This window comes from Hippoglossus stenolepis, chromosome 12, assembly GCF_022539355.2.
Source record: "Hippoglossus stenolepis isolate QCI-W04-F060 chromosome 12, HSTE1.2, whole genome shotgun sequence".
In the NCBI taxonomy this organism is placed as follows: Eukaryota; Metazoa; Chordata; class Actinopteri; order Pleuronectiformes; family Pleuronectidae; genus Hippoglossus; species Hippoglossus stenolepis.
Window position 1 is genome coordinate 10271019 of NC_061494.1, and position 19037 is coordinate 10290055.

The 19037-nt window shown below is 42.3% G+C and overlaps 1 protein-coding gene across 1 annotated transcript in view; it reads right to left on the bottom strand.

Annotated features, from left to right (window-relative positions):
• itga9 (integrin, alpha 9) overlaps positions 1-19037 on the bottom strand; it is a 53132-nt gene that overhangs the window by 29722 nt on the left and 4373 nt on the right. Inside the window, exons 4-15 of the mRNA XM_035172651.2 lie at positions 18308-18431; positions 16388-16455; positions 14268-14397; positions 14099-14184; positions 13930-13992; positions 12778-12915; positions 12202-12307; positions 9581-9675; positions 8706-8796; positions 8343-8388; positions 8071-8225; positions 6009-6169 (exon numbers count right to left, since the gene is read on the bottom strand). Of these exons, the coding sequence (XP_035028542.1) occupies positions 6009-6169; positions 8071-8225; positions 8343-8388; positions 8706-8796; positions 9581-9675; positions 12202-12307; positions 12778-12915; positions 13930-13992; positions 14099-14184; positions 14268-14397; positions 16388-16455; positions 18308-18431 (1263 nt within the window). The remainder of the gene's footprint in view (positions 1-6008; positions 6170-8070; positions 8226-8342; positions 8389-8705; positions 8797-9580; positions 9676-12201; positions 12308-12777; positions 12916-13929; positions 13993-14098; positions 14185-14267; positions 14398-16387; positions 16456-18307; positions 18432-19037) is intronic.

Below are 19037 nucleotides of genomic sequence, written 5' to 3' on the forward strand. Positions count from 1 at the left end.
TACATAATCGTAAAATCGTTTTGATCGTACAGATCTTTTTACAATGTCGTTACATGGTATGAGACACAGCTCCCTGTCTGGCATTGAATACACTGAGGGAAAGGAACAAGTAAAATATCTGTTAAAACTGTTTCCCCCCTGTTTGTTTGTTTGTAAGCAAGAAAAAACACAACTGAACGGATTTCTATAAAACTTGGTGGAAGGATGCAGTATGGGCCAGGAAAGAACCTATTAAAGTTTGGTGAGGATCCGGGAATTTTCTTTATCACTTTCTTCAACATTGCGAGAGAGTTACTCAAGACTTTCAATGTTTTCCCAGACAGTGATTCATGGATCAGGCTCCTCTAGGCACATTCATCAATGCCAATCAAAACAATCTCTTGAACATTATCTGTTTCCGATCAAGTCAAATTTCAGACCTAGAACCACGACAGACTCAAGCTACAAACATACATTTATACAAACGATTTGTTTCTCTATTTGTCTTTTCGTCTGCAAAATCTCAGAAAACTGGGAAAAGGGGCTTTTCATAATTTCCCAAAGATCTAGTTGACGTTGACAATCACTTCTCATGCCTGCTCAAGGATCCAAGACCCAAGCAAAGTCAGTTTTCAATGATAAAATGAGTTAGCATATGAGAAGCTACAACTGGGGAATGTTTGCTTAAAAAGTTGCAAAACGAAAAGAAATAGAGAGAGATATCCGACGATGTTGACAGTGCAGTCTCTTGTACATAACCGATCATAGAATGGAGTTCTCACTGCATGCAGTAAGACAAGCAGCTCGTCTGGGGGACCCTGTCCCAGCTCGGGGCCCAATTGCCCTCTTTACCTAACCTGTTGCAACACCCCTGGCTGCTACAGCTTTAGCATTTTGTCGGTGCCCAATTTCAGAAATGACCATTTGTGGATACAAGCAGCACGTTATATAAGCTGAAATGACATTAATGAACTTGATAATGCACCAAAACACAGGACAGATTTATTCTCTTTAAATTGCAAAGATGCAGTTTATCATTTGTCTTCCCAGATTTGTTTTTTTAACACAATATAGGATATAAAACATTGATTATCCAGCCAATTGAGCCCAAATTAGCCTTCACCATTATTGCCTTGTCCATCTACCCACGCTGAAACTCTCATGCGGCGTTGTACTCGAATCCAACATGTCTGCATAATCTAATTTTTCCATTCAGTCAAAGGCAACTGGAGACTTGCAGAGGCCATGAATGCATTTAGCCTTCACAAATAGATATCCATCCTGCAGATGCCTCAATAACAACAGCAGTCTTCAGAATAAAGTTTGATGGAGCTTTAAATACTCCGCTGGTGCCAAGCAAACGTGAGATATATGGGACACACACTCAGTGGGATATAGGCCAGAGGAAAGTGAGCAGGATACTTTACAAGCTAAATTAAACAGACAACTGTTACAGGCAGGGCCCAAGCTGCCTATTTTAGCTCCTCCACGGAGACCGTGCTGCATCTACAGCGCGGCATAATGCCACTCGTGACCACAAATGGAAGTGGCTCTTGGCACGATTTCAAGGCTCACGTGTGCTGCGACCGCTGGAGGACAAAACACGTACACGACGATGGATGAACCGCCAAAAATGTAAACACACCACGAGTTGCGATCGAGGAAAAAGTGCTGAACGTCCAACAGAGGAATACTTAAACCGTGTTTACCGAGACGAGCAATAAATCAAAATGGAGTGAGCTGTAAAATCCAGCCTGCAGCCAAATTCTATGTGACACAATTGATAAGGAATGTTTTATTGTTTGGAATAAGATATACAACACTCTGTAATGTTGACATTACACCTGCTGCACTGGTAAACTATGAGATCCACTGATAAACTCCACTTCACATAGAGTATGCATAGTATAGAATATGATCTTATTACTTTCACCAAGGACGTTATGTTTTCATCCGTTTGTTGTTCATCTCTTTTGTTGTCAGTTAGAAGGATTTAAATAAATAATAAATACATTTTGTGGATGGGTGGGGCATGACCCAATCATGTAAAAACCCAGATTGGTGCAGATCAGGAGGCAGATCCAGGACTTTCTTACATTTTCTGTAACATTGCGTGATAAGCATTTTCGTTGATTTCTCAGAAAACAATTTGTATATGTGCAATTTGGTGAAGATCTAATAAAAAATGTTGATGTAGTAAATTCAAATGTGGTTTCATAAGGGCACTGTTAGGCCTTGGAGGAGGTATGTCCTTAGAGTTTTATTCTTAAATCTGTGCTAGAGTCTTAAATCATTTGATGACGTTAATCCTCATTTCCACCAACTATTATAGTGTAATTACTAAATGGACTGCATTTATATACAGTGGCACCTTTCTTGTCCTAGTTGGTACAGTGGTTAGCAGTGTTGCCTCACAACAAGAACATTCTTGGTTCAAAATCCCTGTTTGGCCAGGGGTCTTTCTGTGTGGAGTTAATATGTTAGTTAATTGGAGATTAAATTGTGCGTAGATGTGAGTGTGAATGGTTGTTTGTCCCTGTGACTTGCCGGTGACCTGTTAAGGGTGCACCCCTTCTCTTGCCCAATGTCCGCTGGGATTGGCTCCAGCTCCCCTGCACCTTTCAAAGAATCGTCTCTAATGAATAGTCTTAGCGACCATTCAAAGCGCTTTACAATACAAGTGACTCTTTTCTATCACACATTCACCCAGGGGCAAGGGTTCAATGTCTTGCCTAAGGACACTTGGAAAAACCCAAGATTGAACAACCGACTTTCAGGTTAGTAGACGACCCACTCTACCTCCTGAGCCACAGCTCTTCCAGGTTTTTGTTCTCGCTGCCACTATAATAAAGTTCAATTACTGAGGCATCCGCTTGCACGTGAATAATTCTACAAACATTCAATCTATTTCACTACAACTGCCTCGCCTCACACAATAACATGGAAAACCAAACCACACTATGGCACACCAACTAAATAAAATTACTTAAAACAACACATTCCACTGAGGAATTTCCCCCAAAAGTTGATGATTCGATTGCTAAATGACTCATTTCCATCTCACGCAGAGCACCTCTGGTGATCGGAGCCCTAATCATTCATCAGTCATCACTTTAAGGAACTGTTCTCCCTAATGTGAGCTACAACCCAAGTAAAAGCCTGCGTGGAGTTTATTTAGCTAAAAATAACCAAACAAAGTCCATCTGGAGGGGCCGGTATGCTGTCAGCCGTTGCCAACGTAAACATGTTTAAAATGATCAGCATGAAAGACTTGCATAATTTCAGAAGGAATTAATCCAGGACAAAAATGTTGGGATTGAACTTTTACCTTCTGAGCTCTGCGAATGTCTCCTGATAAATTCTTTGTGTTCTCGACAGTAGATGATTTACTGAGTGGCCCGTCCAGCTTTTTACTCGATGTCAGATGGTTTCAGATCAAGCAAAAACTACTTTTAAAAAAGTGCATTATTAACCTTGCTGTTAGCTGAGGTCCCTAAAAAGTGTTTAATTTAAAAAGTCAACAATCGGGGGGTCGACAGATGGTCAGAGCAGTTACAAACGTGAGCGTGGCTCAGAATAGCTCGTGCCTCATGCCTCCAGCGGCCCCTCACGCATCAGGGCTTGAGCAATCAACCCTGACGTGAGGGTTTTCCATCAGCGGTGCCAGCACGCAGCCCCTGTTGACACAACAGCAACCCACCGCCCTGCTGTGACGCAGCGGCCCTGTGTTTTTCACTGCATGTTTCAGCTGTGAGGAGGGAGGAGGGGGCGTTCAGCTCGCCCCTTCATCCACCCCCACCAACCTCCTGCCACCCACCCTTAAGGATGGCAGGCAGCTGGTTACCATTAGCATACCTCTACTAGGGAATGGGAAGAACTGGCTCATGTGGGCAGGACACAAGAATATAAATGATGCAACTGGTCAAGCAGACGTGACCCGAGACAGATCATCTCTGATTATGGTGATCCTTCCTTTCTTCTGTTATCATGATAGGTCACTACTTTTCATACATAAACCAGTCATTCAGCCCGTAAACAAGTCTGGTAAGGTTGTGATTTGGGCACCACACCTTCCCCATCCTGTGTGGCATTTCAGGGTTTGGTAGCTCTGGGAATTTCGCTTTTGGTTTTTTGCTGCTGAGCAGGTGGAATGTGTAGATACATGAATACATACAGTGAAAGATAATCCACACGGCTGCAGCTGCACTTCACACCTCAGTCGAGGCCAATCCAAATATTCCCACAGAGGAAAGATGTAATGTTGTCTGTATGAAGTCAGCCCAGAAAATGCTCGTCATCTGTAAATGTAAATATTTACAGAGTATTTAAAGTATAGTTTAGCCTTTTGGGATATATATTTATTTGCCTTATGGCAGAGACTTTTGAGGATCCACACTAATACAGATATTTTAAGAAACTAATTCTGCATTCAGGCCTCTTGTCCATGCGTGAACAGCATTTTTACCAATGCCTTCCATCAAGTCACAGCTTAAATTTAGCATCACTGCAACACTTTACCAGCAGGTTTCTTCCTCGCTCAACATGACTTGGACCACAGCATTCTTCCTCAGTATTTGACGGATCGTTGATGTAGACTTTAACGCTACCTACTGGCCCGGCATCCTTGTTTGAGCATTGAGCATCAAACCTTTCCCCGTTTCCAGTCTTTTTTCTAAGCTAACTATCTCCCAGCTCCAGCTTCATAGGAACAGACAGACATAAGGGTGGCATCAGTCTTTTATTTCCCAGAATTTCCCCAATAAACTACCTACTCCTTTAACGACATCCAAGTGCAACTTTATCCAGCAACACAAGAGCCTCAACTAACCGACAGAGTTGCAAAATACGGCTCCTCACTGAAGCCGGCGTCTGCCTGATTGATGGCACTTAAAGTTTAAGTGTGCTTATCTCACCGCTAGGAAGATGCCACAGATAGGTGGCAGCTACGAGGAAAGACTGAGTGATAATTCACTCGCCCACCCACAAACCTGAGGGCATTTGGTTCAAGTGTTGAAATGTCCAATTTACTTTGAGTAGAAACACCACTTTACATGACTTAAACCCTCCTGTTAATGTCCTCTGTGTTGAAACTTAAATGAAGAGAAGAGAAAATTACGTTTGAAAGGTGCCATGCAGTTTTAATGAAGAGTCTGGATAAACACACTCCAGGCTCTGCTGAATAAACCTTGATAGTGGTGTGTGTGATGTGCACTCATTACAGTCTGAATGGTTGAAGGAAGAGAGGCAGGCGCTGTGATGACAGCCCCCCCCCAGTTCGGAGCTCAGCCTCCCACGGTGAAAGTGTCTGGAGAGGACCGTTAAGAACTCCAGTGAAATTTACAGGCCTGCAGCGGGCCTCTGTATTACAGGAGGTGAAACATACATGGTGACCTCAGGACGAGGACCCTCTGTGACCTAATCACAGAGGAACTCAATAGAGGGACTGTGCAATGACAAAGAAGAATCTGTTTCCGGTTTCTGCAGACCCACAAATGAGCAGCATGGTTTCACGAACCGCCAAGTGCCTGACTGTTACCTTTAACCTAACCCAGCAGGGGGACACAAATAACTTCCCAGCAGATGCCTGCTCATCTAACGCCCTCGCTCTTACATCACTATGGCTGCTTTCAGAACTCCGGATAATCTCCCATTATTATCAAAGGAGATTATGAATCAGCCTCAGTCTCATTATTTCTGAACGCTTTCTGTGTTGTTGTAAACAGAGAATGTTGCAGAGAATCTCCTGCACAAATGTGAAAGGCAAACTCCGGAGAAAGTCCGGACCCCATTGTGTGGACATTCTCCTGATGGGATATGTGACGGTCCTTCCAGCATCTTGACATTCAAATCTTTTTCTCTTGTTTTTAATCTGTGTGAACATTAAGACTACATGAATAAATAAAGAAGAAAAACAGACCACATAAGCAAATAAGTCATATCAGAGATCAACACTGCGGAGTGAGAGCACTCAAGGTCGTGGGAAACGAGCGGACGACCCAGCACAAACTCAGCAGACGATTTACGCGTACCTTGACGTAGGCAGTGTAGGGTTGGCACTGCTCCCTGTTGATGTCCAGGCTGAGCTGCTGGCTCATCTGGCTGATCTGAGATCCACTGTGAATGAAGTAAACCCGCGCAGGCTGGCTCTTCTGTCGCTTATCCACATCAGCCGTCAAGTTATACAGCAGCTCTGAAAAGAGACAGAGACACTGTCACACACGACATCGGCCGACAGCAGCGGCTCATTCAACGGAGATAATCTTGAAGTATGCAGGGTTTGGTTTTCTGCTAAATTTAATAAATGATCTCAAGTGCTGTCAAATTAGAGGGAAGATGGGATGTTTCTTGGTCAAATCATCTGATATGACTTGAGATTAACAGGAGCTCTTTGTTCTGTGTTGCCTCAGAAAATCAGAAGCAATTTCAGTCGATTTTATGTAATTTCCCCGTAGGTTTCCTACTGTGATGAATTTCGATTTCATCTGAAGATATTTCATCTACCGAGACATAAGCTATTTTTAATAATGTTAGCTCATGCTAGGATGGATACTGACAAACTGCTCTTATATTTAAAAATAGGCCTTTTGTGCAGATATTTCGGTAGCTTAAGGGAAGCAGACAAGGATTAACAAAAAAAGGAAATTAATTTTCCAACCGGTAGGGCAGAACTTCTATTGCTGTGAAAGAAAACATTTCAATAATTACATTCCTGCAGGTTCCACCCCTGGCTTAAGTGACGCTGAGACACAAAATCTATTTTGAAATGAGAAATCATGAGCATGAAGTCAAACATTACTAATGTTTCCGAGAAACCCTTATATGGGCCTCTGGCCATTGAAACCCAGTTCTCTGAATGAATCAGCCTCAGTTTGTAGTAATTGCTTCAAGAGGGTGTCATACTGGTAAAGGAGTGGGAGGGGCGGCACACACACTCCAGTCGGACCAAAGCCTACTGTTTCCTCCCTCCAACAGAGGGGACGCCATGAGCTCACTACAGAGGAGGCAAAGGAAGGTTTCATTATGGGAGTCACCAAACACATAGTGCTGCACTTTCCATGGCGTTCGCCAGACGGCTAAACAGAGAAGCTTTATTCCTGTAGTCATTATGTAACGACAGGACTCCTGCTCCCCTGGGGTCGGCTCCGACTGACCACACCTAAACACTGGAACAGGACTGCACCTCAGCGCTCAACAGGCGCCGCACCCAAGAGCCAGTGAGCAAAGGCTGAAGGGCAAAATATCGGCCATAAGCAGTGACAGTCAACGACAGCCAAGGGGCTAACCACACTGAGGGTGTGACCCTATGATCATTCTCACACATTTTCCTCATCTAAACGTTATGAATTTCACTTTAGCATGAATGCATCTGCAGGTGCATGATAGAGCAATGACAAATGACTGCGGAGGTTTTGAAAATCACTTTCAAAATTCACTGTGCCGACAAGAATTAGAACGTCAGTGTCTTTGGACGCTGGTCACCAACAAATATTTAAAGTCGTTTTTACATTTCAGGTTAGATAGACTGCTCCACAAGACCAAGCATCTCGATTGCCACCTCCTCCATATTAATGGATGGGACATGGGCCAAACTAAAAAGTCCAAATACACGTCAAATACATTTTTCTCAAAGATGGTTTCTGTCAGTTTAGGTATCACACACAAAACTGAGTTTTTACAGTAGGTTTTGTTTTGATTGGTTATTTTCCGCAATAGAAATGCAAAAATAGGGTGAATTGTCATTATTGACAGATGAGACTGACTCATGATTGGTTCTCCAAATGCTCAAGATGATGATGTTTGTATTCAGGATATTTTAGTTTTGTTTCAGGATAGTGGGAGAAAGTGGAGACATGGCGTAAGTAAATTACAAAATTAAAGAGATAGTTGGTGTAAATATTTAACTTTTGAGAGAGCCAAGCTAGCTGTACCCCTTAGCTTACAGTCTTTATGTCATAAAATTCTCCTAAATAATAAGAATAATTAGCAAATTATCCAATATATTCTATAATATTTCTTTAAACCACGACTTAAATATGAATTAAGGACTTTCTATCACAGTGGCAGGCATGTTTCTTCATCTCTTCTCTATACCTATCTGTCCGGGCAGCTGTCTTCCCCGGAAGCGCATGCAGACGGTGGCGTTGAAGCAGTTCAGGTTGTGGTGGCCCTCGTGGCACTGCGGCACCGAGATGTTGATGGAGACAGGGAGGAAGATGGAGACGTCCACTGTAATGACAGGCCGGGACCTACGACCACATCAGCCGCCACAGGAACACGGTGTGGGAGAGATCAGACATTTAAACGACTCGGGCAGAGTAGAAAAAAAACATGTCTGTGTCCAAGAGTTCGATCCAGTCACTCACCTCAGCAGCACCACACTATCTGCCATGAACGCTCCGATGGTGACATCTAGAACAGACACATGAGCATGATGGATTAATAAGCAACCACAAAGAAGATATGATCTGCTGACAGCACTCTTTACACCTGCAAATCCCAAACAATGCACAGAGGTCTTTAACTGTCATGCTGGCTCGGGCTGGAAGTCAGCTGTGGAATGCAGTAAACAAGATGCCTCTATCACGAGTCTGAAACTCTGCACTTACAGCACAATGAGAGCCTAAAACCAGGAGGGTGCAAAAACAAACGTTTAATCATCCTTTTTCTATTTGTTATGTTTTTACTCAATTTCCCTGACGCCCTCTTCCAGTATGGTATGACTTCACCTGTGTAACCGTTGCCGTCCATGTCCACGTTGCCGGAGATCGACTGGCCAAACATCTGCAGACCAGGGTTAACGCTGCGCCCAGACAGTTTCTGCAACAGATGAAACCAGCCTTCAAACAACTCGTGAGCCAACATGGACACAAGCACATTGTGTAATGTGTTTTTCTTTCTTTTCATGCATAAATCTTTGCTTTTACAGACTTGTAAAAAATAACACATGTGGTATCTCAGCTTGGCATTAGGACTGTAAACAGGGGGAAAGAGCCAGCCTGGCAGTTTCCTGAGCTCAATTAATAGATGTTTTATATCTTGTTTGCTCAATATGAGCACGAGCAAGTGTAAAAGAGACAACTATTGGTTTTACTAAAAAGAGAATAACATTATGATATTTCTTTGCTTACTACTAAAACACACTATGACACTAGTGATGCTTTTAGACATGCATTTTCCTGTAATTTCCCAGGGGGTCTTTGTGTGAGAACGCACACGTCTGAATCAGTTGCTGCAGATATTTTCCAGAACTTTTCCTGCCTTTCCCCGAGAATGCGATGGTATTTCTAACATGCATTGAACGCATAAAAAAAAAAAAAAAAACTATCTCAAGATAAAAAAAATGAAATGCCATGTAAAAAAAGGGTTCTACACCTAGAAGACGCAGACAAAAATTGGAGAGATGAGAGTTTTTGGTGATAAGTGGAAAATGTGCTGGAAACAAAAAACTTGTGATTTCCACAGGAGAATTTATACATCATCTCCTGCCTCCTGTGAGCTCTATCTAGGCACCACCCCTCAAATGAATGTTCCGGACATTGAGAAAAGCAAACCAAAAAAACTAAAATTTCCATGTCAGAAAATGTCCCAGGAGTTGTCTTACCATTGAGTACTTGCTGATTATTCCAGTGGCGTCCCCGTGGTAGATATAAACAGCTCCCCCATAGTCGTCCTCTTTAGGTGCTCCTATGGCTACATCTAACAAATAAAGCACAAAAAATGTTTCTGTGTAAAAGCTGGAACAGAAATGAATGGGTACACAAATGACTTTGTGTGTTTGTTGGTGTGTGTACACAAGCCTTCATTATCCCTGGGCCAGTGCCTGGGAAACAAGCTTTTACAGTAAGACTCTTAATAGACAATTATGTGATTTTAGTGGCAATAAAAATGTGTGCGACCTCTGAGAAAGTGGAAACAAGACTATAAAGTGCTGGTGAGGGCAGTGAAACAACGTCTCCTTATCCCATTTCCACATAGTCCATATGTAAACGTTCTTTTTATAAACCAAAACACTTCCACGCCATGTGGTGCAGCAGAAACTGTAGAAGAACCAAAAATATCCGACAACAATCAACTCATCATGTGGAAGTAGAATTATACAAGTCTTTTGTTGTTGGTGAAACCGAGCGTATAATAATATTATTTCTACGGTAGTTCTTTCTAATTAAATGGCAGCAGTTGAGCTGTAAATAATATTTTCAGTCATCGAGCAAGTCTGGCTCTTTCGACACTTTGAGAGTGATGAGTTACGAGGTGAGTTATACTTCCCAGCTGCCATCTTTCCCTACACACACACACACACACACACACACACACACACACACACACACACACACACACACACACACACACACACACACACACACACACACACACACACACACACACACACACACACACACACACTGTGCCAGGCTGCAGGCCTTGGCACAGTGGTTTCTATCTCACACGGAGATGAAACCAGGCAGCAGCTTCCAGCTTCCAGCCCGAGAGGGATGCCAAGTCAAGTCACCGGGGAAACAGACGGTGTAAATGTGGGTCTCTGTGTGTGAGGCTAATTTAGATTTCATCTGGATGAACCCGTGCACACAAGGGCACCAGAGGGCAATATTTCCTATAGATCCCCTGACGAAATAACGGCACCTACTGGGAAACTCAGCCAGCCAGCGTTTGCCTATTGGCTGATGTGAAGAATATAAAGTGTTTGACTTTATTAGTCTCCAGAAGACAGAGGAAATGGTTTTGTTGCATGAGTACGGGACAATAGCACTGACCGCTGTTACAAAGTGGTTGCCTTTGCCTGGGTTGTAGCTTCATAGACCACTAGAGAGCCGTAACAAGCTTTATACCTATAAAACACAGCCCCCAACTTTGTTTTGACCTCTCACCAGTGGCTAATAATAGTCTACATGCCCACAGATAGTTCAGGACAATGCCAATTGTTCTGCATCTTGGGAATGTTTTGAAACTTTCCTTCAAGGACACTTATTTTGTGTAGCAGACGTTGATGTTGGAAGGAGACTTTTCAAAACAGTCAATGCCATGGTTGTGGTATTATACAAGTCATTTGTGTTTACTGGACTGAAGCATGTTAAATCCACAATGTGCTTCTTTTCCTTATTTCCTATTCCATTAATAATCTCCTGACCACTAAAATACATTTTTTGACCCAATGTTGGGGTCATGACCCACAGGTTGGTCTTTAATGTTGATCTACAGTTTGTGCGTATGCCTCTTTGTTTTGTTGTGACCGCCAGAAGTTCTGTATGAATTTGCAATTTTAACTTTTTCTGTTTTATATATCTGAACTTTTAGTACCCAACTCATCGGCTCGTACCATGAGATCCTCGGGCAGAGGCCTGCTATCTGTCCCAGACTCTCGGCTGAAAACCAAAGGAGACAGAACCTTTGCAGTCAGAGCCTCTGGAATTATTTTCCTGAGGAAATTAGGTCGGCTGACTCAATAATTTGTTTTTAATCCCTCCTGAACACATACTTTTATCTGAGAGCCTTTCCTGATTTTACTTGAATTTTTGAACTGGCTTCTATCTTTCTGAGTCTTGCATATCTCTATAACCGTTCATCATATCGGCTTCGCACTTGGCTTGTGTATTGTTAAGGGCCCAGGGAAGTAAAGTGTTGAATTTGGTGCAAATCGGAGACATTATATGTTCTTATTAATAAACTTTGAATAAACAGGCGACCAGCGCTTCACAGCAGTGGCGGCTGGGACTCATCAATGTAAGTGATATTGCGTACTGAGTGGAGCTTCGCCGATCTTTGAATTAACACAAAGAAAGTTCTCTTGAACTCTGATGATTTATGACTTGTGTGTTTGAATTTTTGTCTAATGAAGCAGTTAGAATTTTCAAAGGTGTTCTATAAATAAAGATCATCATTATTATTACAATTAATATAATCAGCGTTTTAAGTATCTCAGTGTCTCCATATTTCCATTGGAGAAATACAGAATGTGTAAACACTAACCAGCATTGTATTGCCACAGTTAAAGTACAATAACATATGTGATATTTATAATATTATTTCAGAAAAATTACCCAATAGTGGGATAAAATGCTTGGAATAATAATAGCATCTTCAGGTAAATGGCATTCGCTGATGTAGCCCATGTGATAGTTGAATAATAAATAACAATTGATTAATATTAATAAATAATAATGTTAGGTCTAGCAGGCAGTTTTAAATATGTGACTTTGTACTGACCTTGATAACCATCATCATCTATGTCTCCTATAGCAGCGATGCATTCTCCGAAGTGAGCATTGAAAGCGCTGTCGCCGGTTAAAACGCCGCCCTCCTCCATCACTCCCTGAGAACAGAAGCAGGGGAGAGAAGAGTTTATACAGAGCTCACAGATGAAAGAAGAAAGGTTCTACAGTTTCCTGCAGCAGTGAAATGACTGCAGCTTCTCTCAGATAAACTGATTTGGCCGCGGCTGCAGACAGTCAACTTTTATATAAACAATTTCACAACCAAACAGACAGAGAGTCCTGCAATAACTCATAAATATAAGCTGCACAAACAGTAGCTCTGTTCTTAGTCGGTTACATTATCTCACTGCTGAATCACACATTGCGCAACTGTTTTAGTCTATGAAAATGATAATAAATACGGTCAGGAATAAATCAAACAGGAGCAAAGCTAAAGATCAACAGTGTGCGAATAATAACAGTTCCGACATGTACATCTGCGCAGAGAGAGACAGAGAGAGAGAGACAGCAGCAAGTCAATCTGTGCGTCAGGGTATCAAGTTCCCGCTGACCCACAGATCCCACTCACGTTGCCCTTGCTGAGGTACACAGACACCTGGCCCTCGTCCCGGAGCTGGCTGTGCATGGGTGCCCCCACCAGCAGGTCCGACAGGCCGTCCTGGTTCAGATCAACTGCACACAATGAGGAGCCAAAGTAAGAGCCCATCTGGAACCAAGCCGAGCCACAGAGCAATGGGTCAGATCACAGACACGTCTCCTTCAGGTTAAACAGTAAAAATATACCTTCTGACTTTACCCCCTTAAATAGAAACATACATATACTGTACATATATATGCATGTATGATATATATACACACATATTAAAGGAATATATACACAACTTATGTCTTCAAGCTTTCGTCCAGGAAAAGTCGGGGCATCATCACAATCATTCGTCAATAATCATAGACAGAAGACATATTATGCAAAGTTCACTTTTTCGTTGGAAGTCCTTCCAACATAAATATAAATGTTCAGACCTTAAATAAGATATCAAAATAAAGAAGAACTAAAAGCACACTCGCTGCTCACATCTCACTGCACTGCTCACATCTTGTGTCCAAATGAAGACCATAACCTGCGTCTTTGTTACCTCTGCCAAGGAGGTTATGTTTTCACCCCTGTCCGTTTGTTTGTGGTTTGTATGTGAACAGGATAACACAAAAACAGCTTCACAGATTTCCACGAAACTTGGTGGAAGGATACGGAATGGGTCAATGAAGAGCCCATTACATTTTGGCCCAGATCCAATAATTCATAGATCTTGATAAAAAAAAATCTGATTTCTATGAGTGTGTGAAACTTGGTGCAGCTTGATTGAATCCAAGGGGACTGGTGGGCGTTGGCAGAGGTTTGCTTTCTACTGAGTGACACTCTAGTTTACTCTGAATGAGAAGCATTAGCTACCTCCCTGGCTGTGTTTTCTGGCGAGTGCGTTGCTTCTTTAAATCACTGTTACTGTATAAGCGCTTAAAGGAGAAATAAACAGAGCAGCTCGGACAACAAAGCAATTACACCGCTGTGTCTGTACTGTATCTTAAGAGTTGACTCCACAATCCCTGCGGCAGATGCGGTTTAAAAAAAATCTGTTGTACTGTTCCTAACAATAACCTCAGAGCAAAATATGTGCTGCGTATTGATTAAAAACAGATACGAGACGAACCACATCCGAGCTCATACCATTTTCCCTGAGGCCTGAAAACTCTTCACCAGAGACCCACCATCGATCTTGAAAATGTAAACCTGTGTCGGAGAAGAACAAAAAAAAACTAAAATCACTGCAGCAACCAACAAAAATGAGGACTTCATTTCGACAGCTGGAAATGAAGAGAAAAGATGAAGTCCCTACTTTTCCACTGCCGCTGTGCTGGGGCGCCCCTGCAGCTATGTCTATCACATTAGGAGAGGAGAAGTGTCCCGCTGTCACAGCGTAGCCTGCAGACACGGAGAGTAATCACTTACAGATCCTTATATTTTTCACCCTCAACACAAAACGTTCCTCAGTGTCTGTCTCTTACCAAGGTAGCTGTATCTGTGGGAGTCCACGTTTTCTTTGTTTGGGCTGTAGAAAGAGTCCGAGGTGAGGTTGTACACCTTGATCGTCCCGGTCCAGTAGTAGGACCCCGGAGCCCCCATCACCACCAGCTCCTGAAAAAGAACAAACCCAACATTCATTGAGTTTCACCTTCCATGTGCATGGCCTTCTGAAGTGGGAGGGAAAAAAAGGGAAACCCTGCTGGGTGCAGGTCTGGTTACCAGTGGCCACAGACTGGTTTGTGCTATCTGCTCGAAACCACATCTCCAGACTTTGCATGCCAGCTGAAGCTTTGATGTGACGAGCACTCGGGAGCAGACTGACGGCTGTAAAATGAGCTGTTCACTGCTTCTTCTTCTTGTAACGGGCCTAAGCAGTGACAATTAGGAGGCTCTGTTTCTGCTGCGGCCAATAAAAGGTGCTGTGTTCACACTGGAGCACGTCTCGTCACCACCGAGACCTCCCGCTTCATTCAAACAACAGAACGCAGCAAGCGACCTGACTCAGCAGGATGCGTTCAAACATCTGGGCACCACCAGGCGCACGGCCCACGGTTCAGACAAGGATACGGTTTAACAGTTGGACATCTTTTCTTTAAATTCCCCGCATTCTTTTCTAAGGAGGGGGGGGGGGGGTCATTCAAATACTTTAACAGACCAACAGTGACATTCTCAGGCGAAAGAAAAAAGTGGGTGTGAAGATTTCTCTCTGGTTTTAAAACAGTGGGTTCATTGTGGAATCCAGCGTCTCCAGGACCTTTTCTCTTTTGAAGACAAACGTCTTTTTACAGCCTCCACCTGACGACTTTTGGAGCAGATTTGAATGAGAAGGCGAACCCGGGAATTTTTATTTTTATGGAAATGAATGGAAAGATGTAAAAGAAAGTGTTACCATTAATCTGCAGATTTTTCTCAATAAATCATCTGGACTCAGATAACAGTGAAGAATTGTCAGTTTCCCAAAGTAAAAAGAAATGTATTTAAAGGTCTTGTTCAATCTGTCCTACAGTCCAAAATATTCAGTTTACAATGATAAAACCGAAAAAAAAAGCTGCTCAGTGACTATTTAATTCGTTTTTTTTCTTTTCTTGACTTTAACAGGAGGTGAACTTAAAAAGCTAAACTAATAATGTTATGTATTATAATTAAATGAAACTTCAATAAGACTTTCTCCCCTTAAGGGCCATGGCCAAGCCCCAGGACCCATTTTTACATTCTACTGTTTTTGACTGTGTCTCAAATGAAATGTAGCTGTAATTTGAGACTTGAAAAAAAGGTATTTGCAGAACATGCTGCTGAGAAACATCAGGAAAGAATCATACCGCTAATGTAGAGAAAACAAAATGTCTAAAGTGATCAAATTTACATTTTTCACATTTTAATTTATTCCTCATATGCACATTTTTGTTCCTTTCAAACTAAATTTGCTCAAAAAAACCTTTTAGAAGTTAAAACTATTTGACCTTCCTCTCGCCCTCTCTGCTCACTGCAGCAGCTGCTCTTTCTAGACTGCTTACAGACAAACATGTGGAAGACCAAAGGGTGTTTTTCAAAGATACAGAAAGGTTAATACAAAACCAATAATGAGTCTGTGCTATAGAAAAAAAGGAAAGTCATATATTCTCGAGCACTTGAATCGCACCAGAGTTCAGGTGAGGCAGCTGTAGTGTTTGTGCCTGTGTTGGTCTCCAGAGCGCTGACTAACATGTGTATCTGACTGTAAAATTCAGATTTTCAACATCAGAACAAGGAAGGAAAGAAATTCCCCTCAGCTCCAAATATAACATCTCTGAATATCCTCAGAATCCCAGAGAGTCAAAATCAAGAAGGAAAAAGGGTTCTTTGAAACATCAGGCATGTGACAATATTAACGGAGAAAAATGAGTCTCCACATAGAAAGTAAAAATCAATACTTTCTTTCAATACTTGATATGAAAATGCAAAGAACAGAACATGAATGAAGATGTGACTGAACTGCTGCATTCACCAAACAGTGAACTTATTGATGCAGCTTTAGTGAGCAGACAGGAGGGCTTGGATAATGACAACCAACACAAAGCGAGCATCACACAGATTAAGAAGATGAACAAGCAGTGTTACCGACCTCTGTGAAAACTCCCGCTATCCCGGCTTGGCATGAGCCGTGCTCTTCCCCATACTTCTGCTTATAGTCTGTAAGAAAAAAAGCAAACCACAAATTATTTCTCTGCGCTCCGGCCAGCGTTTACTGGAGGTTTTTTTCCCCTGCATTCCATATGGAGCTAGTCAAAGTCCCTGGTCCCATCCAAGAGGAATCTGGGGGCAGAGAAGCAGACTGAGAAGACCTCTTACTTAAACGAGGGGTGGGGGGGGGTGACAGTGCTCTCAGGTTACAAAAATATTGAGTTTGGATCCGTGCAAAATGCAGTAAATATAAAATGCAAAGTCTGCTTGGCTTCTCCTCTGTTGGCAACAGGAGCTACGGAAGGAAGTGCGATCCTGACCTGGGAGCACAATGAAGGTGTAAAGCAGCCTTTGGTAAACAGCCCTGAGTCACATCAAAACATATGTGGGAACACGTTTGCACGAGTCAGCTTAAAATGTTACGCGCAGCCTATTTTCCAAATGGAAGCTGATTTTAGTGTCGTAGAGTGTGACCAGAGGAAAACAATCGGCAGAACGAATGGATTTGATTTGTTACAGTCATAAAAAACAATCAGATTTTTCTCCTTCGCGAGTAAATCTTTTCTTATAAACACATGACTCCTGGAAAATCATATGAAAACCTGTGCTCATACAAATGCAATTATGCTGTAATTACATCTTTACAATAATATTAATGTTTTTCTTTTGCAAAAAGGTGTGTTGGAAATAAAAACTCTGCACCTCCATTGGACAAATGTTCATATATCTGGTTAAATAAACTGTTCTTCAGTATAGTGGGAGCTGACTCCTGCCAGAGAACTCGTGTTGGACTGAGGATGAGAGATCACACCTCAAGGCCCTCGTGGTACTGGTCCTCTGTGCCAACACACCAATCAGAGGCCAGGAGCAGATGTGATGGTGGTGGCTGTAAAGATCACGTGCCGTAATAAAATGTAACCACAGAGGAGGATAAACAGGTGAAAGTGGTGCTTGCCTAAGTGGAGGTCTGGACCTCTCATGGGGTCCCAACATAAATCTGTGTGGTCACAAGACCGTTGTAGGAATAAGAAATAAACACAACCTGTGGGCTTTAAATGGAACCACAGCAGAACGAGAGACAGTTGTTCAGAAGTTATTTGGTCATAAACCAATGAACTGGACAAATTAAAGGTTTGACCTTATGATGAAGAGTTAAGAGATTAGTGTTCATCCTCAGGAGGACATGATATTTCACAGCAATTAATTCAATAGTTATCAGAGATTCGGCTGAATGATGTTGACCTCACAGTGGCACCAAAAGGGCATCATCAAAACCATTAGGGCTCATCCTCTGGGGACCCGGAAAATCTGTTATCATATCATCTTTTACAAGATTTTTCTTTGACTTTTCTTTAGGGGCAACATATTGAGCAAAATTCCCCTTTTGCGAATGAGGCTCATAACCTGTGTTTTTGTTGCCTCCACCATATCTTTGTTTGCTGGTCGGTTGGTGTTTGTTTCTTTGTATGTGAACATGATTATATAAAAACTACAGAAAAAATTTCCACAAAACTTGGGTGGAGGGATGGGACATGGGACAAGAATGAACCCATTCAAATTTGGCGTGGATCAGGACAAAGGGGCAGATCCAGGACGTTAGGGCGTTTTTCTGACATTTTAATCAATTTCCTAGGGAATAATTCATTGATCTTGATGAAATAAATGAGGCCTGTTAAGGAGACTGATATCTATGTGTGTGTGGATTCAATTTAAGGGGACTGTTGGCGGAGGTATGCGCTTTACTGAGTGCCATTAGAATTTGCATTTGATTTTAAGGGGTTATCAGTTTAAAGGCGCTAAAAACACGTCTCTTTTTGAGTTAATATTGGTTGAATTGAAGTGAAGTCGAAGGGAACTGTACCTTCGTAACAAGGGATGAGCGGTTTGCTCCTGCCCTGAAGTGTTGGAGGAATGATGGAGCAGTATCCATGTGGAAGGATGTGCTCTGAGTCGTAGTAGACATTTTTCCAGCGGTGAGCACAGGCCTGCAGGAGAATAACACAAATTCAGACAACATGCTCGCTCTGTAAACACAAACATTTCAGACAGCACGCCGACTGATTAAGCCCCTTCCTCGCCGGGCTGGAGTCAGAGCGTCTCTGTGGCTGTCAAACCATCATTAATGAGAGAGGGGGGAGTTAAAGACCATCCATAACCCTGACCATAACAGCCACGGCCTGTGGTGTGAATATCTCAGCCTGATGGCCGGAGATCTGTGTTTCTCCAACTGGATTTAATGTGCAGCAAGAAAATCTTCACATTAACATTTGGGTTTTAAACGTTTTCACTTCAGAACAGCTCTGCCGGGTTTTTACAGGCAACTCGAGAAGCAAAATAGAAAAGGAAACAAAGAAGCACTGAAAGATCAGAAAGAGAACAAATTTAGACTTTAATGTGCCGCTGCTAAAACAGGGTTTACATTTCTTATTTCTGGAGTATTTCTTAAAAAAATATTTTATAAAATAAAACATTTCACAGAGAAGAAAGCAAACAGGGGGAAATGTAGACCAGAGTTCAAACTCGGCACAGATCAGGCCACGTACAGTATAAGTGTGAATGTGGTAATAATTTAGTACCCCGAGGGGATGGTG